The sequence below is a fragment of the Takifugu rubripes genome, chromosome 22, assembly GCF_901000725.2.
Source record: "Takifugu rubripes chromosome 22, fTakRub1.2, whole genome shotgun sequence".
Lineage (NCBI taxonomy): Eukaryota > Metazoa > Chordata > Actinopteri > Tetraodontiformes > Tetraodontidae > Takifugu > Takifugu rubripes.
The window spans coordinates 14,489,966-14,517,413 of NC_042306.1; the positions used below are offsets into that span (position 1 = coordinate 14,489,966).

General features: G+C 53.2%; 1 protein-coding gene across 1 annotated transcript in view; it reads right to left on the bottom strand.

The window, feature by feature from the left end:
* Window positions 1-27,448, bottom strand: part of LOC105418171 (partitioning defective 3 homolog) — a 62,289-nt gene that overhangs the window by 24,288 nt on the left and 10,553 nt on the right. The window contains exons 2-5 of the mRNA XM_029831157.1: window positions 19,830-19,931; window positions 2,888-3,071; window positions 947-1,128; window positions 150-311 (exon numbers count right to left, since the gene is read on the bottom strand). Of these exons, the coding sequence (XP_029687017.1) occupies window positions 150-311; window positions 947-1,128; window positions 2,888-3,071; window positions 19,830-19,931 (630 nt within the window). The remainder of the gene's footprint in view (window positions 1-149; window positions 312-946; window positions 1,129-2,887; window positions 3,072-19,829; window positions 19,932-27,448) is intronic.

Consider the following 27,448-nt stretch of genomic DNA (forward strand, 5'->3'; position numbering starts at 1 on the left):
CCTCCTCACTGAGGACCGAGGGGGGCGAAGAGAGAGCCGGGCCGTCTGGACTGGATCTGGAGGCGGAGTCAGGCTGTAAACCTCAAGCATCAGGTGGTTGTGCAGATATTGAGCGTCCTACAACGTTTAAGTCGCCCCACGGAAACCACCTGCCCCCGTCTCCTCTCTCCAGCCACGCGCTGCCTCCACCATGGGGTTGATTGGCGCTGAGCGAAGAGCGGGCGTCCTCCTCCATCTCCCTGAAACTCTCGGTGGTTGTTCCAGGTTCCGGCATCACGGGGCAGGCTGCGATACGTGTCCACGCTTTTACCCTGAGAAGACACCAAAATAAAGGTTTGGAACCAACCGCGGCGACTCCAATTAAAATCTCCTGAGTGAGGTTTAATGTGAGGTCAGCTGCCCTCGTGGGGTTTGGCTGGTGGGGGAGGAAGCACGGGGGGGGGGGGGGGGGGGGGGGGGGGGGGGGGGGGGGGGGGGGGGCAAGAGACGAAGAGCAGCGTGAATCCAACAATAACTTCATCCCAATTATACAGATGTGCTGTCAGACTGTGACACGTCGTTAATTAACGGCTCTAAATGACAGCAAGTAAAAGATCAGGGTCAGAAATATAACCGCTCATTTCAGCGGCTGCATGTTAACACAGCAGCGCGAGCGAGCCCCCCCCCCCCCGGGGCATCATTATTCACCATTTCTACCTATTTTTAGCCCTCGAGCATCAATTTCAAGACTGTTGTGGATGAAATAGTGCAGCTAACCTGGAGCTGCTGCAACATTAAGGGGGGGGGGGGTCACATCTGGACATTTGAAGGTTTCAAGGCTATTTTTTTTTTGCTTTTGGAGAGAACCCAGGTGATGGTTTCTCACCCGGGGGGGCAGGTTTTAACAAACGGTAACCCGGGGGTCACGTGGTCCAGTTTACTGGCACCTTCACCCAGAACCCCTCACCTTCCTCTCCAGACTGTTGGTGCCGGACGAGTGGCGAGCCTTCAGGAAGCCTGCGGTGGTGGACCAGCGGGTTGGGTTCCTCCTCGACGGCTCCTCCGTTTGGACCCGCCCCCCGCCGCCGAACGGCCCGTTGATGGTGAGCAGGGCGGGGTCGCTGCTGCGCCGCACGTGGAGGGGCATGTCTGAGGGAAGGAGACCAGCAGCACGTCAGATCCAGCCCTTTACTTTGGACCCGTGGTGGCAAATAATATCAGTGGAGCTGGTTCCAAATAGCTCCGGGAAAGCTGCTAATTAGCATCACGCAGAAAATCACAACCCTTCTCTTTTGATAAGAATGGAGACAATAGATGATTGATGTAAATAGGCTGGAACTAATTTTACTCCTTTAACTGTGAGCTAATAGAGACAATAAATCACTGGCGTTGCGTTATAATTCCGTGCTGGAATAATCTGATTCAGGTCTAATCAGGCAGCTTGTTGCCTCGTGACACTGATGAGGAGACACTGTGTGGGAACGAGGACGGGAAAAGCCTGTTGAGAAACGGCGCCTTCCATTAAAACTCTTCACCCTCCTGACGCGGCCGTGCGTGGGAGGCGGGCCGCGTTCCAAAAACAACTCCGACCGAGCGAAACACAACAGCCCGAGAACCAGATAAAACATGATGACGGGAAGAAAAGAAAAAAATCCCTTTTAAACATCTGCAAATCCCACAGGGGGAATCTGACACCGGCGCTAGCTAAACAAACCAGAGTCCCGTTCCGTGTGTGTGTGTGTGTGTGTGTGTGTGTGTGTGCGTGTGCGTGTGTGTGTGACCAGCAGCAAAACCCGATGGAAGCCCGTTTGTTTGTGTTTAGCTGCGCTCGAGTCATGTGTAGGGGACCGTCTGCACCAGCAGGGGCAATAAGGCTGCAGGAAATGCTGCGTTGTTGGGTCAGCAGGAGCGTGGGAGCCCCCCCAGGAGCAGAGCCCCCCGGCTCTGGAGCCGAGCCCCCCCGGCTCTGCTCCGACTGTCCTCCTCTCACTGTGCTGACCCTCGTTAGCCCATCTAAAGGGGAGGCGACATCGGCCGGCGGCAGCGCTCGACATCGTTTGTCCACAACAACCTTCGGAGGAGCCGATTGGTCACGACTGAGACGCGGAGCAGCACCTTCAGCGCCAGGAGTCGTCAGGCTGATATAATTACTGGGCCTTGATGGTTCTGGTCGATGGAGCCGATGCTCGTTTGGGTGGGTTGACGGGGTCGGTGAGGTTATTTTAGGGGTTTGATTGTCCCTGACTATCTAGTTCTAAAAAGCTCGTTTGCTTTTGCTGCCCTGTCTTGGTTCCATTCGATGATGGACCGTCTGGTCGTCGCTCCAGTTTTCCGTGAGCTGCAGAAAAGAAACGATTCCCACAAACGGAGAAGCTGCAGGACGGTGGAGAACCGCCCCCTGTAACTCCTGGTGTCATCTCATGGTGAAAAACCTTCAAATTTTGGCTTCTTTTGTCTCTTCTGACAGAACCTTGATTGAAAGCTTCTGTGGGATAAAAACCTTCTCTTCCATGACAGACTTCCATGTTCCTGCCCTTTTCTTCCTCAGCCAGAGGCAGGACCCCCCTCCCCTATGAGCCTGGTCCTGCTCAGGGTTTCTTCCTGTTCAAGGGAGTCTTTTCTGACGCCGAGCCCGTTTCCACCGAGGTCGTCTGCACAGATTTCATCACAACTCTGGAACGGCGGCCAAGAAAAGAGCAGGAAGTGTTGGGAAGACTCAGCTGGCGGCACGTTTGATTGAGGAGGCGGCGAGTGGAACCAATTAGCCGCTCTGGCCGCGGCTCAAACGGCGTTCTGTACCTGGAAAAAAGCCCCTTCTGTCCAATTAATGGCCCTTATGGGCAGGGTGAAGGTGCTGCCGGGCCCGGGACCAGCTGTGGGCGCCGTCAGAGGATTGTTATTAACTTACTGGTTCTCAGGGCGGAGGGCGTGACCTCGATCTCACTGGCGACCTGGTAGGGCTGGAAGGCCGAGGCTCCGCCTCCAGCGCTGAGGTCCGCGGCGAACAGGTCGGGGCTCTGCGTCCCCGTGGAGCTGGCGCTGGTCCCATCGCCGCCGTGGTGGGGCTCCTGCTCTTCATACACCGCTATCAGCTGCAGAAGGCAGAGGGGGGATTTCAGACACGTGTCACGTTCAGATATGAAGCAAAGAGTCAACACGCGCGGCCGCCGTGCATTCTGGGACAGCAGATACGGAGCGGCGCGGCGTACGCTCGCCGGAAAGGTTCTTTGTTTTGTGACAAAAGCGCCGAACAGCCAAACTCTGATAACGACGGATAATCTGGAATTACGAGGGCCGATTACTGTGGCGGAGACGGAGAGAGGGACAAAGACAGGAGGACAGGGTCAAACGCCACCGCAGGACAGGACGGCGAGATTCACCGAGGATCGGACTGCGAGGGAAGACGTTCCGGCCGGGAAAACCGACATCACTTCCTGCCCCGCCCGCCGCCGCAGCTCTAATCAAGCTCTCACGTCTAGAGGAGCCGATGGACGGACACGTCCACGTTCTCGCTCCTCTGAGCGCCGACGCTCGGGCCTCCACGTTTATCTTCTTCTCCCTGGAAGACCTGATTATCTCCGGCCTCAACCGAGTCTCTCATTTAAATTATAGATGAGATTCGCGCGGCAGCTCGCCGCCTCCCGGCGTGAGTTCGGTCTGAGTGGAGGAGAAAAATGAGGAATGCAACATTTGCCGGTGGAGGAGGACGTGCTCCGGTGGAGGGACACGGCTCCGGTGGTGCTCCACCTCAGAGGTCTGACCTCCAACATCTCACAATCAAAGCAAACAGCCACATCTCACACACACACACACCTCAGCACACTTCTGGGTTTATTTGCAAGATCCGGATCAAAGATAAACACCGAAGCCGGAGGAAAACCCTGACCAAACAACCTCTGGCAATGAGGAGATGATCAAATACACTCGGAGAACATTGCTGGAGAATGTACAGAACTCATCCTTTGATGTCCTGTTTGAACACCTTCGGGCTCCAGCGCGAGACTCCAAAGCAGCATAAGAAAATCTAATCAAAGATGTGTTTACAGAATTCCTGGGCACATTTGGTGTGTTAGCTGCCGTTTAATGAGAAACTCCAGTGCTCGTCTATGCGTATCGATGTCTAGAGCGCTCTCTCGCCCCCTGCTGGTGCGCAGCGGGACTCCGGCTGAGCGGATAAACCGAGGAAACAGAGAAGCTCCGCCGCGTTCGAACGGTGTCGTCGTTGCGTCACGTTCGGGAAACTCTGCGGATCATCGTTCTTTACGGGAAAACGGCGTTCCTGGCACACGTGTGCGGTGCGTTTACTGTCCGGTCAGGTTTGATTGCCCCAGGAAACGGGAAACACAACAGAGCCGTGTTTCCCACAAAAACCCATTAAAAATACTCCCAGATAGTTTGACTCCACGCTAAATTCATTTTGGACGTGCGCAAACACACACACACACACACACACACACACACACACAAACTCTATGGAAACATCTGCTTCTAATTTAGTCTCTAGTGCAGTAATGGGGTGATAAAGGTCAAAGGTCACAGGGGTGGGTGTGTGAAAGGCGTGCGAGAAGCCGTTTGTAGTATAGCGACAGTAAAGTGTGTGTGTGTGTGTGTGTAGTGCACGAGGTGCACATGAACTTCTGCAAAATCTGTCATTAAAAAGCTCCCCGCAGCCAAAACAGCTGAGTCAGCAACACGGGAGGAGAAGCTCCGGAGGCTCGGAGCTTCTCCAGCTGATGATGGTTCCGATAAACACAGTCGGCCTTTTAACTAACCCTCCAGCCGAGTTGGGGGGTGGGGGGTTGATTTGACAGCACCGGTGGTTCTGTTGGGTCACCTAGAGGAGGAGACGGGGAACCATCGGCTGCAGGTTGCTGGTCGCTCCTCCAGATCAGCTGTCAACAAGTCAGAGCTAATTGGTTAGCTTGTTGACAAGTGAGGTCCTGACCCTGTCCATCTCTACCTCACACAACACACACACAACACACACATTACACACACACACAACACACACAACACACACACACACCACAGAGCCTGAGGCAGCAGAGGTGCCTTCACAATGTGAAGAAAACTCTAAATAAAACAAAAGCTTCAGTGAGGAGAGAACGCCAGCAGTTCGGACTTTTTTAATTTAGAATATTACTTTTATTCTTCCATGTTTGGTCCACAAGATGTTAATACACATAAGACGATCGACTCACTGTCAAGTGTCAAGTGGCATTGTGTGTCGTTTTAGCAACTTTTTACACACACACAACACACAATAACAGAAGAGGAATAATGGAAAGTGTGAGTCAGTCCACCTTTCAGAGGCTCATAAATCATCATCATGAGCTGAGCCAGAACATATGGCTGGCAGCAGGGCCGGAGAGGAGGAACCAAAGGTCTCCCACAGGGGAACTAAATCCTACATTGTGTGAGTGTGTGTGTGCGTGTGCGTGTGTGTGTGTGTTACTGTGATCGCCCAGTCTTATTTCGTCAGCCCTGAATTTATGTGATGAGCTCACCCCAAAAATTCCGGCTGGCCCGGTTCCATCCACCAAACCCCCAAAATAGAAGAGCCATAAATCTGCTACGTCCGTCTGTCCTCCCTTTGATTTACCTCTTCATCAAATAAAATAATGTGGGGGGGGGTCACTGAGATTTCACACTGGATTATATTGGAGCCAATAGATCAAGTCCGGCTCCAGGCGGCAGGACAGCTGACTGGACCAGAGGGCAGCAGCCACCTAACGGGGAGGAGGCGGAGCTCTAGAGATGGAGGGACGGATGACGGGGTGGACGGATGGATGAGGGGACGGATGGATGAGGGACGAATGGATGGATGATGGGACGGATGGATGAGGGGACGAATGGATGGATGAGGGGACGGATGGATGACGGGACGAATGGATGGAGGGACGGATGGATGGATGAAGGGACGGATGGGTGGGTGAGGGACGGATGGATGAGGGGACGGATGGGTGAGGGGACGGATGGATGGGTGAGGGGACGGATGGATGGGTGAGGGGACGGACGGATGGGTGAGGGGACGGATGGATGGGTGAGGGGACGATGGATGAGGCGGACGGATGGGTGAGGGGACGGATGGATGGATGAAGGGACGGATGGGTGAGGGGACGGACGGATGGGTGAGGGGACGGATGGATGGGTGAGGGGACGGACGGATGGATGAAGGGACGGATGGATGGGTGAGGGGACGGATGGATGGATGAAGGGACGGATGGATGGGTGAGGGGACGGACGGATGGGTGAGGGGACGGATGGATGGAGGGACGGATGGATGGATGAAGGGATGGATGGGTGAGGGGACGGATGGATGGATGAAGGGACGGATGGATGGGTGAGGGGACGGATGGATGGATGAGGGGACGGATGGATGGGTGAGGGGACGGATGGATGGAGGGACGGATGGAACCACTACTGGTCAAACTGGTTTAAAATGGACAAGAGGTTCCTGACCAGTCTGAAACAGCAAACCAGGCTCTCCACATCTTGGATCTGGCCACACCACCATCAGAACCTGGGCCAGAACCGGATCCCACTGCCTCAGGAGCGGACTTTAAAAGAAGGGGGGACCGCCGCCTGTTTTCGGCCCGACCTCCACGCGGAGTCGCCGAGGGAAACGTGGCTGGGGGCGGAGTCAGGAGTCGGAGCGCACGGGGGGGGGGGTTGTTTGACTTGTTACCTGAGACGTGAGCTCAGATGTTCCAGCCTGGTTCATCAAAACACTGAGAGCTGGAGACAGATGTGTACACACACGCGCACACACCACACACACACACACCACACACACACACACACACACACCACACACCACACAGGTCCGTCCCTCAGCTTGAACTCATCCCTGACGGAGATGTTCGGCTTTTAATGGGGAAGTCGACTGTGGATTCGGCTGCAGATTAAAACTCCAACTTCCAGACAAATCGGCCCTTTTAACGGCATCAGAACGGACACCTAAACTTTGCTTCTGAAGCTTCCTCTCATCCATCAAGCCGACTCACAAATGAGGCTGGTGGCTCCCTCCCGGACCCTCCGGGCTCCGGTGACTCCCGGGTCGGAGCAGGTTATATTCCCCATTATTGCCTCAGTCACACTTTGATCCCTCGGATCCGTTTAAAGTAAGGACATTTAAACGGTCCCTGGAGCTTCATTCCTGGAGACGCAGCCTGATCCGGCTCAAACCAAGGTTGACCAAACAGCTCGTGAATTGGCAGCAGAACCTTTAGATCAGCCCGGATGAGCCGCCCAGAACCCCCTCAGTCAGGAGCCACAACAACTGCAGCCACATTTTTGGTTTTCTGGCAACCAAATGCTACATTGGGGACAATTGGTGATGGAAAAAAACAGGACGGTCCAATGTCCTCTAAGGACGGCGAGAAAACAGGCCCGTTTCACCAGGAGCCAGACGGGCTTTTGCCTTTTTGGGCCACAATCACTTCATTATCCAGTTCAGAGCACTCTTAATCCCACATCTGCTGGGTCACTTAGCTACAACAGCGGCGCCATCGAGGAGCAGCCCGAGGACGACGAGCGCGTCTTTCGTTCGAGCTGTCGGCATCAAACGGAGCGTCGCTGGCGTCCCACAGGGACACGCCGAGGCTAAGGACGCGCGTCTGTTGGCAAATCAACGTGAGCAAGAGCAGCACCGGCTCCCATTTCTGCTCATTCGGGGGGCGAAAGTGGAGCATTTTAGCTCCGGCGCCGTTCTTACCCGTGTTTTTTGCTCTAAATAAACCGAATCTGAAGAGAAAATCAACCTAAATCACCTCATCAATGCGAAATACGTGAACACTGCAGCTCCGTTCCGCTGAAATCAATGCCTAACTAAAGTATTTTTGTATTTGCAGAGGTGAGCAAGCGGGGAGAAGGTGCTGGCTGGGGGGGGTGGGGTGGGGGTGGGGGTGGGGGGGTTACCCTAGCATGCTAATGAACACCATAGATCAAATGCTATCAGCGCTAATCACACTTAAGGCTATATTTAGCCATTAAGTTCGAATTCCCCATTTTCCGTGGAACTAATCAACACCTAGCAGGCAACACCTAGCTGTTATAAATGTGTGTGTGGGGCGTGTGTGTGTGTGTGTGTGTGTGTGGTGTGTGTGTGTGTGTGAGTTGGCCAAGTGTGGAAAAGGATGATTAATTAAGGCGACCTGCAAATGAACAAAGCTAAACATTTATCCAAAGCTGCGGCCCAACAATAATAAACATGTTTTCAAGTCACGGCGTCACAGCAGATCAGAATTCCCGAAGCAACTTTAGCATTTTTTGGAAGCTAAATATTGCAACGGAACCGGGGACGTATTCAGCTCTGACCGACCCGGGAGAGCGGAACACGGGTCTGCATGTTCTGTTCCAGAACAACAAACACGTCGTTCCTCTGTTCTCCGTGAGGAAAGAGGAGCAGTTCGAGCTAACGGAGGCCGACATCGATCCAGAGGTTCAACGGGGGATGGAGGGATGGAGGGAGGGAAAACGGACGGGAAGGAAGCGACAGCGGATGACAGGACGAGTTTATGGGATAAATGTCTGCAGAGGACGGCAGGAGAATCCCTAAAGAGGCCGGGATGAAGGCTGGGAAGGGACGGTGTGTGCCGCCCGCTTCCTGAAGCCGCGCTGGTCATGGGGTCGAGGCCCCGCCGGCCCACAGCTGTAACGAGGGACGATGGTGTTGTGTAGTTGTGCTGATGGTTTGTGTTTAATAGTAATTACAGCTCACATTCATTAGCAGCAGATATTCCAGCTCTGTGGAGACCAGCTGCTGCTTCAGGCCCCTCGCTGACATCATGTGACCACGCTGATGAATGAGGTTTAGTCGGCAGGTTAACGAGGGTAGAACCACCCAAACCATCTTAATTAACTGGAAGTGCCTTAATGGGAGCTGGTGGTTTCATGGAATACCGGTCGGTTTCCACTGAGTGAAGAGCTGTTGTAGTTGTTGTTGTTGTTGCTGTTGTTGTAGCTGCTGTTGTAGTTGTTGTTGTAGTTGTTGCTGCTGCTGTTGTAGTTGTTGCTGTTGTTCCTGTTGTAGTTGTTGTTCCTGTTGTAGTTGCTGTTGTTCCTGTTGTAGTTGTTGCTGTTGTTCCTGTTGTAGTTACCGCTGCTGTTGTTGTTGCTGTTGTTGTTGCTGTTGTGGTTGTTGTTCCTGTTGTTGTTCCTGTTGTTGTTCCTGTTGTAGTTGTTGTTCCTGTTGTTGTTGTTGTTCCTGTTGTAGTTGTTGCTGCTGCTGTTGTTTTAGCTGTTGCTGATGTTGCTACTGTGGTTGTTACGGTTGCTGCTGTTGATGTTTTAGCTGTTGTTGCTGTTGTTGTTGTTGCTGTTGTTCCTGTTGTAGTTACCGCTGCTGTTGTTGTTGCTGTTGTGGTTGTTGTTCCTGTTGCTGTTGTAGTTGTTGTTCCTGTTGTTGTTGTTGTTCCTGTTGTAGCTGTTGTAGTTGTTGCTGCTGCTGTTGTTTTAGCTGTTGCTGATGTTGCTACTGTGGTTGTTACGGTTGCTGCTGTTGATGTTTTAGCTGTTGTTGCTGTTGTTGTTACTGTTGTTGATGTAGTTACTGTTGCCGATGTTGCTGCTGCTGTTGGCCAACAGGACCTGACTCCTGCACTATTTGGAGGCTAACTAAGAGCAACGGGAGCGTTTCTCCAACTCTTGGCCGCCATCCCAGCGGTTTATTTGCGGCCTGTTGATGGGAACGAGCCTTTCCGCCCCTTTTCCAAGCGGATTTAAGTCCAGCTGATAAGTGGAGCCCTGAAGTTTGTGTAGATAATCTCTCAGGCTGCCGTTTAATAACCTCTGATGCTGCTCTTTAGATTAGAGCTACTTCTGCTAACTCAGAGGTGGGGGGAGGGGGGGGGGTATTACAGCTGCAACTTTAGGCTTTAATCCACCTTCCACGCCAGCGAGTGCAGGTTTTTCTAATCTGGATCCATCCAAGCTGCAATGTTCAGCCCCCCCCCTGACCTCCACCAACCTGCCATCACAACACTCCCCCCCCCCCTCCCCAGGAGAGGGACCCTGGTCCACTGGGGTGGATCCAGGCGGTCCGGACGGGGAGGGAGACCAGTGACGCCATCGTTCCAGGGCCTGGTCCACGTCTCCCTCTGACCCCCCCTTCAGGATGGTTCCTGTATCAACGTTTCCAGCAGCATCTGGAGGACTGGAGACCAAGATCAGGAACTTCTCACAGGTTCCCTCTGGAACCGGGAGTCCCTGGAGCTCAGACCGCTCAGACCGCTCCGCCCTGCGAGCGCTCAGGTTCTCGTGTTCAACGGTTTATTAAGCGCCGTGTCAGCACATTTTCCTCGCAGGCTTCCAACCCAATTATACGGCGCAAAATGTTCCACCGGTAAACAACCTGAGCCGTTTCCACGCCAACAACCACCGAGGGACAACCCCTCCCCCCCCCCATCATCAGTGTTTACTCTGCGGGGAGCGTAAACACGTGCTGGCGAGCAGCCTTAGGTCCACAAACGCCGCCGCGGCGTCCGTTGGTCGTGAGAGCTTAAAGGTTCTAGTTGAGTTCTGGTCCAAACAGCGATGCGAACGGGCTCAAATCTCTCCGGTCTGGCCTGGATTTGACTCTGGGGCTTCCTGGACCACGTTCCCACCAACCAGAGCGAAGACTGTTCGTTACAGGAGTTTACGCAAGAATTGCATCAGGTCGCGTGGCGCCATCAAAAGGTGCTTTCTGTTTGGACCAGACGGATCTGGTGGGGATCCGCTTTCATCGTCTCCGTCAGCGTTCCCAGGACCGACAGAGGCAACGTAGAGGTCCAAACCCCAGAAGAAAGCCCAGAGGAACTCTGGGGGACCTGGTTCAGGTCGGGGTTAATGTTAATCCATCCAAATGGACATTAAGTGCTGCTCCGCTCCTCCAGGAAATGAATCCTCCTCCAGCCGGGAAGACGGAGCCAAACAAAGTCTGCATACTTTTGTTTCCTCCGAGCCAATTAATGTGACGGGAAGAGGATGGGAGGGCAGGAAGAGCGGGATGGGGGAGGAGCTACACCAGCAGGTGAGGGAACGTACGGAGCAGCACGAGGAGCAGCTGAAGGAGTCCTGGGTCAAACCGGGAGTTAACCTGAACCGTTTGCTTCATCCTCAGGATCAGGCTGAGCATCCGTTAAAGGATGAGGCTGCTGCCGCCTCCCTGAGAGGTGTCAAAATGGCCGCCCAAACCAAAACGACCACGAAGGGAGGCCCCGCCCACATCGCCACCGCTGCCCTGGCAGAGACGCTCGGAACGCCGCATCAGGGAACCGCAGCTCGTTCTTAGCTTGTCAGGCTGCACTCTAACCTGCTGTGACAGCACGTGTGAAAAGAGCGGCGAGGACATGGCGGCGGCGGCGGGGGACGGGGGGGGGACGGGGGGGTCCCCCGAGTCTGGGCCTGTCAGTTTGTTCCGAGGGTCACCGGCTCGGTCGGATGGAATTTTCAATAAAAACACGCAAAGGGATGGAAGACAGAGGAGGGTGAGGCCAGGTCTGAGGTGCTCGCACACACACACACACACACACACACGCACGCACGCACACACACACACACCACACACACACACACACACGCAAACACACACGCACACACACACACGCACGCAAACACACACACACGGGTCTGGAAGAGTCTCTTCCTACGGTCCATCTCTGCCTCAGACCCAATCATGCCTGGGGGGGGGGGGGGGGGGGGGGGGGGGGGGGCATTCACACATGGGTGATAACGACCTCCAGAGTCGACCAACAATAACTCCACTCACCTACAAACACACATCACATCCTCCCCCCCCCTCATCCAACGATAACAGGATGGGGGGGGGGGGTCCACAATCTGGTCTTTAACTCACGTGTGAAGTTCCTGAGATGTGAGGAAGAAAAGGAAGAAGCAAAAACGTTTCCCGCCCTTAATGGGGTTAGCATGTGGCGAGAGCAGCAGGTAGCCGCCCCCCCGCCCCCCCCCCAGGGGTGGATGAATGGCAGGATATCGGGGCAATCCATCAACTCCAGCCGCGACGCACCTGCGGCTGCAGATAGCGCCGCTCTCCGTTTCCCCCGCCTGTCGGGCAGAACGTGGATCGTCCGTTCTGCTTCCGCTCGCAGCCGAAAATCTGCCAACAGGAAGCGGCAGAAGTGGGCGGAGCCGGAGCGCAGCTCGACCCGGCCGATGAGGCCGTGGACGGGACGCCGGGGGCCACGGGTCCCAACGACCGAATCACACGTCAACCCTCCGAACCCACGGGAAAAATCCATAAAAGTAGGAAAATAACCTTCGGCGCGGCGTTGTGGCGATTTCAGGAGATTATCGGAATTATCGGAAATCAATATTCCGCTTTTTCATGCAAATGAGACCCAGACGCCGGCGTGCGACTTGTGAGAGACGATAACGTGGAAAATGGATCCCAGCAGGTCCATCGTGACCTTCTTGCTTTATCAGGCTGGGCTGCTGGAGGACGTGTGTGTGTGTGTGTGTGTGTGTGTGAGTGTGTGTGTGTGTGTGTGTGTTGCACCTGTATACATTAACAGGAACTACTTTCACCTACGACGGTGCTTCAGTCATCAAGTTGACTAAAAGTCTGAGCTAATTACACATGTTGGCGTTTCAGACATCTGGCTCCGCCCCTTCAACGGCTGCTGTGCTACGGTGGCCCAGAAGGGACAAAATGCCGTATCAAAAGCATCTTTTCGTGCTCGTGGTCAAACAGCAACGACCCTCTGGACAGGAAACACTCCCGGATGCAGAATAAACCATTTTGTCCCCCGACGGCCACCGTAGCGTCTCCGATCGCCGGGTGGCGAGCGGGCATCCGTGCGCTCTCACGCGCCGATGCAGTCGCATCGCCCGAGTCGATAAACGCTTCCCGTCAGTTTGGAGGTGATCTTTGCTTCGTTTTGGGAAGACGGAGCGGCGCCGGCGCCGTTTCAGCTGCAGGTGAACGCCGACGCGCTGTCGTCCGGAATAATCAGCGAGCCGGGAGATTTATGAATCCAATTCATCGGCGCTCGGGCGGTGGAAGGATGTGACGGCACAATTATCCTGATGCTCATCACCTCCACAACATCCTGTTTACTCCTGTAACGCTCCGCTCCTGCCTGAACCGCCGCCACTTCCTGCTGTTGTTGTTGTGGAAACTGATTATTTAACAACCGGCTGGGGAAATATGATCTGTTCATCCAAGGAGCTCCACACACACACACACACACACACACACACACACACACACAAACACACGTCCCAAGGTCACATGATAGCACCTCACCACCTAAAGAACACATCATCACCGGCCTCCCCTGAAAACTCTGTTTAACCACGTGTCTGTCTGGGGGGGGGGGGTGGGGGGTAGAACGGATCACTGGGGGATGATGGGAAAGTCAGAACTGCAGAAAAACTTCTTCCTCTATCTGCAATCGCCCCAAACAGCAGGAAGACGCGGGTTTACCCGAGCCAACGCTGCCCCCTGGCGGCGGTGCGAGGTAACGACACCAAGGCCGCACTCCGCCTCATTAAGTTCATTTCAATAATTTATCATTTTTTCTATTGAAGGGAAGGAATCAGTTTTGTCCAACAAAGTGTTTAATATTGATTGAAGTGTTAAAAATACATCAAGCGGAAGCTGAGAAGGGTACAGAAAACAGAAACTGTGAAATTTAACCAGCTAAATAACTAAATAACTCAAATTAGGCCCTCAGAGTCTACAAATACAGAAATTATTTTAACAAGAAGTGACAAGAAGAAGACTTTCCTGAGTAGTCAAACCGGACTCAGCAGCACCGATTACGTGCAGCTGTTCATTGCATCGAGACACGAGAAGACCCGAGGATCTTCCCACCAACAGACGAGCAACAACCGTTGAGGCCTTGATAGTAAATTTCCTTTAATTCATCACGATTCTTCTCAGAAATCTGTGTTTTATGATGGGAAATCTGGGGGGGATCTGGAATCTGCAGATTCACTCCCTGGTCATCACGTCACAGTAGATTCTGTTGGGGGGGGGGGGGGGGGGTGACGCCATGAGACCAAGTGGACGTGTGACACTCGCAGGAATAGACACAGAACACTTCCTGTGCGGGTTGTTCCTGCAGCCCACAGATGGGCCGACTGAGTCACGGTGGCGAGGGCCTCTGGTGTGTCGGGGGGGGTTGGACACGTTCTATTTATATGTGAGAAAATGGAGAGAGGCGCCCTCTGAAGTGACTCCGTGACTTTCAAAGTGCAGCTTTCAGGGGCCTGAAAGAGTGTTTTCATCAGTTCAGCCTGGTCGTGTCTCAGGAGCTCGTCCAAGTCTTTCTTTCCACTGATGCTTTTTATAAACAAAGAATAATAAGTCGGAGCGCTCGGGCAGCAAACCTCTGCCAAGACCCAAACATGAGCCCGAGAATGTTGATGAGCGCTCGCAGAAATCTGTTTAACCAGAATAATTTTCCAAGGTTGCGTTTCAGGAGAAACGACGCCCGAGTTGATGAATGTGCAGATTCAAGGTTAACCATGAAAATAACCCGGGAGAGTGCGTGTGCAGCCGGAGCACCGAACGGCTCTATGTTCATGTTTAATCAAACCATCACGCTGACAAATGTTGATCAAAAGTTCGTGATCAGTTCAGGCGCGCTGAGCCGAGGCCCCTGCGCTGACAGGACTCGGCCACTAGAGGGCGGGCGACGACCGCCATGACAGGCTCAGCACCACAAAAGGCCTCATTTTGGCATCAGGTGCGTTTTTAGACGGAAGAAAGTCAGAAAATAGAGTTCACTGTGATTATCCCGTTTAGGACAGACTGGAACTAAAGGAGTTGTGAGGTGAATTAGGATGAATGAAGTGGATAAATAAAGAGCTAATCTGATTAACACTAACAGACACACACAACTGTGAGCTGCTATAATCCCTCAACTCCTCAGACACGTTTCTCACACAATTAGGTCAAAACGCTGGAATCCAGATTCAACCGTCCTCTCAGTCCACTTACGCTGACATAATACACATTTAAAAGCAGATTTCACTGGCAAAAACCCTCATTTGGGCACCTCTGGCGCCACATCCTGTAGTTTAGGCTCCGCTCATAATGAACCCCCACGTTAATTAGCTGGCGGCGCTGTGCTAACGACAACGCCGGACTCAGGAGCTGAGCTCCGCCTTGGCGTCTTGGCGAGTTGATGGCAGCGACGCCCCCGGATCTGCGGGAAAAGCCGAGCGTCCAGCAGCTGACGTCCATCAGCCCGCTGTCCTTGTCCATGTAAGGACTCGTCCTGCTCTGAGGTGTTGCTGGTTCTTTGTTCGCTGACCCCGACGGTTACAGACAGACGGAGAGAGGAAGTGAAGCCCACAGAAGGAGACGGCGGCCGCGGCCGCAGACCTGAGGCGGCGGTGGGTTAACCCCCTGTGTGTGGGGGGGGGGCGCTGACAACACTCACCTAAAAGACACATGAGGACGTTCCCCCAGTGCGCGTCCTTCACATGTGGGACACGTACACATGCAGGGGACAGCAACAAGGTCAATCATGGTTGCATCAGCGTGGGAGCACGAACGCCACAGCACGCCGCCGCCGCTCGCAGACGGCGTCTGCGTCGTTCTCTCCAACGCTGCAGAGACCCTGCAGGTTGCCATGACGACGGAGGCAATCAAGAATCGCTTCTGACCGCGGGTCAACGAGAGCCGTCTGGAGAGCTGCCATCAGAAACGCCGCCTCAGTGTTTTCTTCACACAAGCCGAGAGCGTCTCTACAGTTTCTACGCCACAACAGCAAACACGGGCGACATTTAACCTCGCTGGGGGGAATAAAGATGCACCACTGTACTGTATATTTGCCCCCCCCCCCCCCCCGCTGCCCCGGACCGTCATAAATACACTCGCTTGTGCAACGATAACATGAATCACCGCGGTACCAGCAACCACGTCAATAACACCTCGTACCAGTGTGAGTTTCAGCCCAGTGGAAGCGCTCACGTTCACGCTCACGGTTACGGTTACATCACACTCACGGCCCCCCCCCCATCCCCCACCCCACCCCACCCCTTCCCCACTGTTTGTGTCTCCGTTATCAACATCTGACCGAGTGAGAGCGTCTGTCCGTTACAAAGATCCTCGCAGCAGAGTTGAGGAGAAAGTTCGTCATCTTGATTTCATTAGGAGGCTGGAGAGGGGGAAGAAGAGTGGGGGGGGCTGGCCTGGAATAAATGAGGTCATCCTCAATATTCGCTCGGGGAGCTCGGAGGGGCGGGGGAAGGGGACGAATGGGTGTGGCCTGATGAAAGGAGAAACTTCAATCTGTAAAAAAAAAGAATGTGTACAATCCTGGAAATCCTGGAGTTGCTGACATGTTTCATTTAAAGCTGCCGGGGAAAAGCCCCGCCCCATCCATCCCAGTCATGTTGTTATTGGAGGAGTTCCACCAGGCTCTGGGCCAGGACCACATCTTTATGACAGCGTAGCTGTGCTATCTTTAACTCTGGATGGGTCCTCTCCTGCCCTCCTCCAGGTGAGGCCCAGCACATGAAAGTCAGCTGATTTATTTCCTCTTTATTTGACGTGTGAAGCTGGAAAATGACACAACTTTGTCCAGTGAGCAGCAACACACAGAGGGCCGAGGACAACGTTACGGGGTGACAATTGTGCGTCTGCTTTCATTGACCTTTGACCTCTACCCGTCTGCCTGCCTGCCGTCTGCCTGCCTGCTGTCCGTCTGTCCGCCTGTCTGTTTGTCTGCCTGCCTGCCCGTCTGTCTGCCTGCCCGCCCGCCCCCCCGCCCGCCTGCCCGTCTGCCTGCCTGCCCATCTGCCTGCCTGCCTGTCTGCCTGCCCATCTGTCTGCCTGTCTGCCTGCCTGCCTGCCCGTCTGCCTGCCTGTCTGCCTGCCTGCCCATCTGTCTGCCTGTCTGCCTGCCCGTCTGCCTGTCTGTCTGCCTGCCTGTCTGCCTGCCCGTCCGTCTGCCTGCCTGCCTGTCTGCCTGCCTGCCCTCTGCCCGCCTGCCTGCCTGCCCGTCTGTCTGTCTGTCTGCCTGCCCGCCTGCCTGTCTGCCTGCCCGTCTGTCTGTCTGCCTGTCTGCCTGCCTGCCTGTCTGCCTGCCTGTCTGCCTGCCCGCCCATCTGTCTGCCTGTCTGCCTGCCTGTCTGCCTGCCTGTCTGCCTGCCTGCCTGCCCATCTGTCTGCCTGTCTGCCTGCCCGCCCATCTGTCTGCCTGCCTGCCTGACAGATGGAGGGAAGCTCCTCTGGGTGTTTTGGTTTAACCTCTCGACCTCTTGCGGCACCTCCGTCGGCCTCTTCTCTTCTCCAGCCTCCATCTTCAGCTCAGGTCAGGACGCATCCGTCATCCGTCTCTAACGGCTTATTACTCCTGTCCAGGGTCACGAGGGCTCGAGCCATTTGCAAGCAAAGCAGCTCCAACCCAAAACAATCAAGTTAAGGGATTTTTAACTGATCTCATTGACATTTATTTGTCAGTGATGGACACTAATGTTGTGATGTTTTCATTGGCGACTGAATCCCACTGCAGGAGCGTGCACGTGGGTGTAGGGGTGTGCACGTGCCAGTCGCACCAGTGCACTTGGACTTCTGATAACATGGGAATAAAGTTCAGGCTATAAAACGATCATAAACACACGTATCTGCTGAGTTTTCAAAATAAAAGCCTTTGAAGGAGGAATAAAACTGAGGAGGATCACGTGCACGTGAACCTGCTCCTGCCTGACACCTGCCGGCATGTCCCAGCGCCGAGGCAACAAAACCTGCCTGACCATCCGGAGAACCAAACACCAGTTAATAACAGCCCCGTCCAACCGCTCGCGTGGCTTTGGGAAAAGAGGGGTGGAAGGGACAGAACAGACGGAAAGACGCAGCCTGGAAAACACATTAAGCCAGTAAAGGAGGGCGCCGCTTTTCCAGGAGACACATTCCACCGTGAGAATGGACACGGAAGAGTTTTCGCTGCCGCTCGGACGCTCGCGGGATTTACAGTAAACACGCGCGGCCTGGAAAAGTGTCCTTGAGTGTTCCAGGCAGACTTTAAAAAGCTCCTGTGGAATGGCAGGGATGAGCCACAGCTGCCAGTAGACCCCCAGTCGGGTTCACTGGGACACGCAGTCGCTCCCATTCAGGCCTCAGATGCTTCTCCTCTCTAAGACGGCGATAAATTAAAAGGCTGATGACGAGGCTGCGCTGCCTCTTTTAGGCCTCCGGACTGGTGGATGATGGGTAAATAAAACGCAGAGGACAAATGTTTGGAGGTTGTAAGCGCTGCCGCCTGCCTGGTGGTCGCAAATCACCTGAGAAATGTAGAAATGATCTCGATTTAAAAGCCCGAAACCATCTTCAGGCATCTGCTCTCGGATCCCAGTTCAAGACTGGGAAAGAGCACAAGGTATTGAACCGCCTGTGGGGATGTGCACTGGCGTGGACACCCCCCCTTTAGTCCAGCGTCCCTGGACGGGGGCGGCCAGTTCGGCCGGTCTAGACGAGCGCAGCTGTCACACAACTGTCGGCTGGTCGGGTTTCCCTTTGAAACGTCCCCCCCGTCCATATTCTGCCGCCTCGCTCGCATTAACGGGGCTGCGATCACACACACGCCAAAGAAAACTAACTTCATTTCCTCCCCCAGCAGCAGCTGCGCTGGACACCGAACCACAGCCAGACCCCGCCGGGGTCAAAGGTCGGGACCCAAACACACGCCTGCACGGACGTTTGTCCATGACGCACGCCGCAGCAGCCACCCAGGATTCACCCCCCCCCCCCCCCCCGCCCCCGCGTCAGGAGCGGCGGTCGGATGCAGCTGCGCTCCCAGCGGACACGAGCGGCGTGCAGCTCGCCGCCTCGGGTTCCAACAGGCGGAGACAATCTGCCGGCCATCAGTCGGCCCCGCTGCCACGTCGCCGGGCTGCACCGCTGACCTCACAGGAGGAGGAGGAGGGGGGGGGGGGGGGGGGGTCGGTGAGGGGGCGGGGCCGCAGGCGTCACGTGCACGTGACCTGCGCGTCCTTTACAGTGAAATACGCCACCGGGGAGAAAAGACGGATGTGAGGGTGGCAGCTGGGCCAAAGGTCACACACGCACGCACACGCACGTACGTGCACAGCTCAGAGCCGCGTCGCTGAAGTTGCACATCTGACTCAATCGTTTTGTCCCGAAGGCCAAACCACAACTGTGATTTCAGGAATTCTCCGTGTGCGGCGGGAAAACAAACACCTCCCGCTGGAGCGAAAGGATTCTCCCTGCTCAGCTCGGCTTTCACGACAAACAATTGTCATCTTCTGTTAACAGACGAGCAACCTCAGATTAATTAAACGCTGATGCATAATTACTGTAAAGAAACAAGGCGGCGGCGGCGGCGTGCCAGGGCCGCGATGAGCCAAACGTGACATGTCTTTAGGCTCCGGGGGGGGAATTTACCAGATCTTCCTTTGACTGATTGGACCTATTTGCCCGTTTGTCAGGACGGTGTTGAAGTGTTTGATCAGAACTGAGACCGTGACCTTGTGACCCTGCAGACGAGGGCCTGGGGGGTCGTCAGGGCCGGGTTCAAATAACCGCCACTTCACATTCAAAGGCAAGTTCACTCGTCTTTTTAGAGGCAACGTTCAGGTTTAGAGGTGGAAACGCAGAGAAATCTGAGGATTGAAGAAGCTCAGGAGGTAAAAACCTCCCCCCCCCCCCCCGTTATACAGCTCAATAGGAGCAGCTGGGGCAGCTTAGCGGAGGACAGAACCAGAGGAAAAAGCAAACCCGTCACTTACGCCTACTTTCCTTACCAGAGATATTTCTGGCTACGATAAACATGTAAGGGCGCCGACGGATCAAAGAGACGGGAAAGCTGTGAAACCGCGAAGGGCAGAAGACACTGATAGACATCGCCGGGCGTCCCTCGGCGGACTCTTACCCTGTCTTTGTCATCAGCAACATCACAGAGGACGTCGTCCAGGTCCAGGATGCCGCCGTCGCTGTGCTCCAGCCGGTGAACCTGCAGCCAGTAGCTGGCGTCCTGAAGGAAGAGGAGAAGGATTCAGCAACAGGCGGCGGGGGGGGGGGGGGGGGTAAAAGCAGCCGGGCGAAGGGTGGGAAAGCATCCAAACACACGGGCGCAGGTACGAGGTGATTAATGTTACAGCAGGAACGCTGCAGCTTATCAAACCTCAAGATAACGCAGCACTGACAGTATATAAATATAAATATATACACACACCCCTCATAGAAGTTGCGTAATTTGACTTTATTATTGCTGCCTGTCAGCGACACCCTCGCAGCCATCAGGGCAACTCCTGCACCAGCTACCGTGTAGCCGGGGGCAAATTCCTGACTAACAGCCCGACAGCGAAAACAGGAGGAAAAGGTCACGGTAGATTAGCAGAAGTGGGAGGGATGAAATAAAATTATGGGGGAATGACGGCGAAACATGAGCGAGCAGGAACGACAGAGACGGAGATTGAAACGCCGCTTTTCCGGCTTTCATCTTCCCGACGGGTTGGAAATGTGTTCGAAAGCTGTCGGTCCAGGAACGGCACCAGGACAGACCCTCCAGAGGCCGGATGCCTGGGGGGAAGGGGGGGGGTTCCTGGGTCTCAGAAAAATACCCTGTAGTCAGGAGGTATCACACACACACACACACACACACACACACACACAGCCTGTCAGGGACAGGCTCCATCCTTTCTGACAGCTCGTGTCACTGACAGCGAGACTCCAGGGACGTGAGCTGCAGCCTCCTCACGGCCAAACCAGCGAACGGCGGCCTCGCCGACTGGAATCCCGATCCAAAACAGGAAGTTGCCAAGAGTCGGGAGCCGATTTGAATCTGTCAACAAAGATGTGCAAAGCAACGAGCGCAGGTTGGCGTCCGCGTGTTTGGGCCCCTTTTGCTGCCGTCAGTCGTTTTCTAGTTCCCACGCAGCTATTTAAAGAACAAATGAGAGTTCTCCAGGCCGCCGTCCCGATCAGAACACTTCAACGCGTACCTTCTTAAGAACCACCCTCTTCACCCACTTACAGTCTGACTCCATTTCAAGGTCAGTTCAAGGTTAATCAACATCGCTCTTTTCAATGGTGCCTCCAACTTTTGCCCGTGTGACCGGGGCTTGAACCAGCAACCCTCCGCTTCTCCTCTAATCTGAGCCACCACCCTCCTTTAAAAACCCCATTTTGTGTGTACTTGCCTAACAATTAGATTTTTATCACGATCTGGAACATCAAAGCGCGACAAAATAATAAAGGGGTAAATAAACGTGCACATATACGTGTGCGAGGACCTCCGCCAGCCTCGTGCGCTGGAATCAATCATCTCAAAACTTTGTTTTCCTTCACTCTCGCCCTCGTCTGTTCCCTCGGGGTCTCGCAGATTCCCATGATGCTTTCCTGACAGCTCTATCTGGAGTAATTCCATAAAAAACCTGCGGGGGACTTGGAGGGAGATCAAACGGCCGTGTCACCGACTGGGGCCGTGCACGGCAGCAGATCTGGACGTGGGCCACGGGAGGAGCCCGGTGCAACTTTATCCAGCCGGAGAGACGCTCGCCACTCCGCAACAACCCCATAAATGGGGTCCAAATTTAGTGAGGACCTATAATAATGAGTTGTATATTAGATGAGGAGAGACTCATGTTTAATTGAGATGATGCTGAACTATTCAACTCTCATGCTGGGAAGAAAAGAGCTGAAATAAACACATTTGGCGCCGTGTTGCAACAGACGACGGGCTGGGACCAGCGAAAGAGATGGTGTCCGCCCCGAGCAAACGCACTCGTCTCAGGGACGAGGAGGCGGCCTGGAGTTCCAGAAGCACCACGACTGATAAACCAAAGCCTGGACGCACACGGACGAACCGTCTGTGTCGCCGGAGGGTCACTTCTATCCTGGAGCTGCAGTTTTTAAAAATCAACCACAGTTTGCTCCACCTCACAGGTTCTGGAGCCTGAACACAAGAGCTGGATTCATGGAACGTCGGGATGGGCCGCAGATACGAGGCCGCGCAGAGTAAATGTATAACTGAGGGTCGCCTTTAAGTCCACTTTATGTAGATGGGCAGATAAACGGGGCGTTTGTCAGGAGCTCCGTGCTCCTTCTCTCCATCCCACTCACTAAAGAATAAAACTACGGCAGGTTGAGGAATTAAGACCAAAAGGGGTTTTGTAAAAACTAAAGACAGATGGAGATGAGAGGAGAAGTCAATTAGAGGAAATGAGATAAAGAAAGCCGCTAAAAATCAAGAGAAGAGCCCAACACAATCTGACAGAGGCCTCGCAGCGGGAAACAGTAATTAAGGACATACAGCAGCGTTAAAGCACTTAATACCAAGCCTGAGAGTGTGTTGGGGGGAGGGGGGGGTTAATCCAATCTCCAGAAAATTAGTCTCTCCTCACCTGGAATAACAACTTGAGCTGATTTGGTAGTTTGAACGCTCCAGAAAGCTCAAAGTGCCGTCGGGGAGCCCATTATCAGCAAACATTCTATGCATTATTGTTTTTATGGTTGTGACTGTTAATTGGCCCTGAGGACCAGTAATTAGCAGAAAGGCTGTGGTGAATTAACAAAGCTGTGGAATTCCGCCTGCTAAAAGTGTGTTCATTGACTGGGAGGACTGGGGGGGGGCTGTGACATGTGCTACTGCAGGGAAACAAACAGCTCGTTCCTAAAGGGAAACCTCCTTAAAGAAACAAGGATCAGACGGAACCATCAGACCCGAGCACAGGCCAGAACGTCTCCGGCCTCCTCAAACATGACGGATGGCGCCCGGTTTGTTTGTCCTCGTGTTCGGCTGCGAGTGCAGCCGCAGGCCAGGGTCGCAGGCCCGCACGTGACCTCCACAGCGGGGTCGATTCAAGGTTGGGGCTGGAAACAAAAGGCCCTTTTATTTTAGTGGCCCTGAGAGGAGGGGCTGAACTGGAAAATGCCACTGAAGTAAAACCACAGACAGGTTTCATTACAAAGACACATGTGTCAATCTGGCACGGTGGCGAGGGCCCCACCCACTGCAGTATTTATACGTGTGTGTGCGTGTGTGTGTGTGTGTGTGTGGGAGGACACTGTGAATTCAGTTTGTGGGGTCTCACGTTAGCTATTAAGGCTTACTTATTCTCGGTGTTAGCTATGCAGACGGGGACAGACCAAGCCTTCTATCCACCTATAGCTCCTCAGAAACGAAAGGCTGCAGTACCACTACAAACCACGAGGGCAGTGCTGTACACTGCAACCAGGAATACGAAGGGACAACTGCTGGGATTCTGTGCCTATGGGAATGATTTGACATTTACAATCATGGTGGCAAAAAACAGGAGTCTAGCACTTCTGCCAACACTGTCCCATCACAAAGAAACACTGGATTCAATTTAAATTCTCTAATCCAACTTTTGAAACCCGCGTCGTATCCTACCGGTGCCTCCGAACACGGACTGCTCGTTGATGAGCTGATGTCACCGTGTTTGAACAGCTGACTGTTAATCCCGCAGAGTTGTGATAAGATCTGTCGTCGCTGTACGACCAGGTACATGCAGAATTCTTCCTAAAGCCTGGGCAAACACGCAGAGGGAAAACCAACGGAGATGTAAATACTGAAGACAGGAAGGTGGAACTTGAGTCATTTTATTGTCTGCTCGTGCATGGATCCAATTAAACCGTGCAAAAAACAATAAAAAGCCCATTAGCCCATTTTTTTATTCTGCTCATGTATGTGCTTGTTACTCTGCCTCTCAGTAAAAACGCATCCATAATTCACTTTAATTGGAAAAAGGTGTTTTTTTCCCCAGTGGGATCTACTCTGAGGGATCAGAACATATAAAGACGCCAACAAAATGAATGCTTTGGCAGAAAATAATAAAAGCTGTTTGGATTTGTGGCTCGTGGCTAAAAGAAGAACAAACTTTTGAAGTTCTGGAATCCACCAAAACTCTGTAACCATTTAATAAATCAAGCATTTATTTACCGTAAAACTGCAAATTAAAATGAGCTATTAGCTCCAGGGAACAGCCTCTCCTCCCCGGGTTGGTACCTTGGACCATGAACATCCCTGTTGGGTTCAGGTCCGACCATTGAGGTCCTCCCACCTCAGATCTTCTGATTAAAACCACTAAAACGGAGCAGACTCGGGTTCAGCAGCAGGTACCAGCAGAACTTTATTCGCCTCGTTAAGTCCAAAAGGGAGCAAACGCAAGAGTTTTCTTCAGCCTGGAGCCGCAGACTTGGTTCCTGTGCTGGGACCAGAGAGCCTCCGAACATATAAATTACTAATTTGGTGAAGGGAACCGGAACAATTCAAACAAAAGAGCAAGTTGACCAAGAGCGTCTCTGCAGGATCATAAACAGTTGGAATGAAGAACAGCAATGAATAATGAAGGTCTACGGCTGCCTCAAAGCTTCATACCGGAGCTTCAGACCTCCTAAAAGGAGGAGAAAGAAGGCGAGAAAGCCATTCGCCATTTCGTGTGTTTGTTTTGAGCTTCAGTCAGGACAGAACTGGGAGCATTCCGGATCAACATGGAGCCGACGGCAACGGTGACACCGGTTCAGCTACAAGATGAGAGAAGATGAACGTTTGGGTCTGAAGAAGCTTACGCTGATCGGGCTTGATTTGTGACCCCTCCCCCCTCCCCCCAGGATCAGAGCCGCCACAAACCCGAGGAAGCTAACTTCTGACAACTCCTCTGGCACTCATAGCGCGCTAGCTAATGTATTAATTGATTGACGAGCGCTGTAGTCGCGCCACCGAGACCAAATTGTTTCCAACAAACTCCCGTCTGCCTGTTTGGGTGAAACATCGCAGCGCTGAGGGACAGATGCAACCAGAACTGTAACAGGATCCCATTTAGACGCAAATGTGTCCGGCACATTCCGGAGAGACGGTGCGGAGATGTTTCTGCGAACACACAAATCGGGCCTGAGCAACACAAACATGACGATTCGTTGTCAAAACTGTGAAAAGACGAGACGTTAGCTGCCATTTCACAGCACAGGAGGCCGAGTTCGGCCCCTCCTCGACGGCCAGGGAGGAAAACTTCAGACAACAGGCTGGCGTGTACGGTTTCAGCAGCTGACGGGCTGCCAGCGTTCGCCCCTGACCCGACCGCTCTTCATCCTCCACGATGAAGAGAGCTGAAATCAAATCCAAGAGGAGGAAAAAAAACAATCCAGAGAGGCTGAAGGCAGCTTTCCAGACAGCAAAGCTGAGGTCTGACGGGGGGCGAACGCCCACATGTGCTCGGGCTGATAGCATCTAGAGAGGCCAGCGATTCTGTCAGCAAGGCAACGACTTTTAAACCGAAAGGTTCCTTTTGCTGATCACACGGCTTTATTTTCTGGTTCAGGCTGAGAAAACACAGCGTCAGACAGGAAGTGAGACGTCCGAGAAGCAAAACAAAGCAAACAAAACCAAAAACGTATAATGAAACTTTACTCTTGACTCTTGAATAAAGGAGGAGGATCGGGAAGTGTGGAGACAACAGAGATAAGAGGGGAGATATCAGCTCGCACAGCAGCAGCAGAGAGGCCAGGGAGGCAGCGCCGGCGTCCCGGGCCGGTTCGGGGACAACAGAAACTGGACTGGCTTCCTGAAGGTGTCCAGCTTTGAAACCGGTCTGAAATATGCCTTCAGGACAGACGGGTCATTTCAAACGCGTCTTCCCGATTCCCCTCCAGCAGGAATTAGAGACAGCATCCGGAACTACAAAGGGAGCGTCTGCTGTGACATTTAGACGGTTCAAGCATTTGTTTCCGGCTGCTCCACAAAGGACGCCGTCAGTCATATGGATGACATTTGGACGAGACAAGACAAAGCAGCTCGGACATTTGTCTTCATCCTGTCCTGGTGCTCCAACTTGTTTTCCTTGGCTCATCAGTTTAACTTGGATAAAGGCTTAAATGTCATATTGTAGTCGTGCACCTTCAGGCTTCTACCAGGTGGCTCCAACAATGGGGCTGTGCTAAAACACCCTTAATATAATTTCTATTGATACAACTGAATTCAATTTGATCCATTCGATCCTTTTTATCCAGTGACCTGGGTTCTTATTCATGATGGCAGCATATTGAGACCCAGAGCAGGAGGAAGACAGCTGACGTGAGCGACGCCACATTTGTACGTTTCACAGCGACACGACTACAGTATTAACGGAACTTTCCTCTTTAATCGGCTCTGTGATGTCAGCGTCAACACAGTGATGGAAATAAGAATTCTACCTCCCGGGCTGGATGTGACGGAGCAACGAGGTGACGATAGCTACACAATAGCTCCCTGTCTTCCTTCAGTTTGTATCGCATTTCCCCGGAAACACTTGTTACCGATACTTTGGCAGGGAAACTCGACATGGAAGTGCTCGGGAACGTGCGCTTGTACACGAGCGCCTGAGGAGCCTGAGGCCTTGATTGGCTGCATCATAGAAATTCCTAACAATCAGGTCCACACAACACACCATTTAGTCACATTTAAGGCTGTGAAACATGTAAAGGAGTGAAGATCTTCAGTGCCTGAACCTGCAGACCTGCTTTCCTGCAGGACAGAGGCATCCCAGTAAAAACGTACATCATGTTGTGTACATTCCAAACCAGGAGGTCGACGAGCAGCTGGATCTAAGAGTAAAGCTACAGCTAATCTACGATGAAAGCAACAACGCCATCGGGATGGACAGATGAGAAGACGGCCCGGATTCTGTTTCCCATTTTCCGAGGTTTCATATTATTTCATGCTTTTATTATTTCAGGCAAGATGTTTTATAAAAACCAAAACAAAAATCTTTGATTTCATAGCTAAAGTGCTTTGGGTTGTGTCAAACCTTCATCGTTAATAGAGAACCCAGATGTTCGGGGCAGGACCAGAACCTCTGCATCATAAATTTGCAGGTCAATTTACTGGATTCTGCATCCGCTGACCCCTCCCCTGACGTGATGACCCCTCCCCTGACGTGATGACCCCTCCCCTGACGTGATGGACGCCATCTTTCTGAGAAGACGGCCCGGGAAAAACAATCGGCAGGAATTTTGGGTCAATTCCAGGCGATTCTGTTCTGTTGTTTCCCCTGAAGGAACAAAGGCTCGCTGCTAACGGGACACTCCGGAGTTCACTTTCATGGGTAAGATGCTAACACTCAATCAGACCCACCGGGGCTGGATCCAGCGCCGCACCCTGAACCCTTAAACCTAAGCCGGGCCACTCATGAATAAACAAAAGCACGCACGCCGCGTCATGCTTGGCGCCTGCGTCGAGGCAGATAGCGCACAGCTCGTTTCTTACGGCCTCGCAGGGAGAAAAACACACAAGATTTCTTGAATCTTTGTCATTTTAAATTGCAGTGAATTCCCCACAAGGGTGGAGGCCGGTCAACATTCGAACAAGCTGCAAAAACAAGCCCTGAAACTGGAAATAATCATAAGATGCAGCCAAAAGCCAATTATTGAAACACATCAAGCCTGTAATCATGTCACCTAAATTAAAACTCATCCTTAATTGGCCATTAGCCACAAACCGTGCAGAAATACGCACCAGCTGTGTGTTTTCAGAAACTCAGAACCTAAACCTTT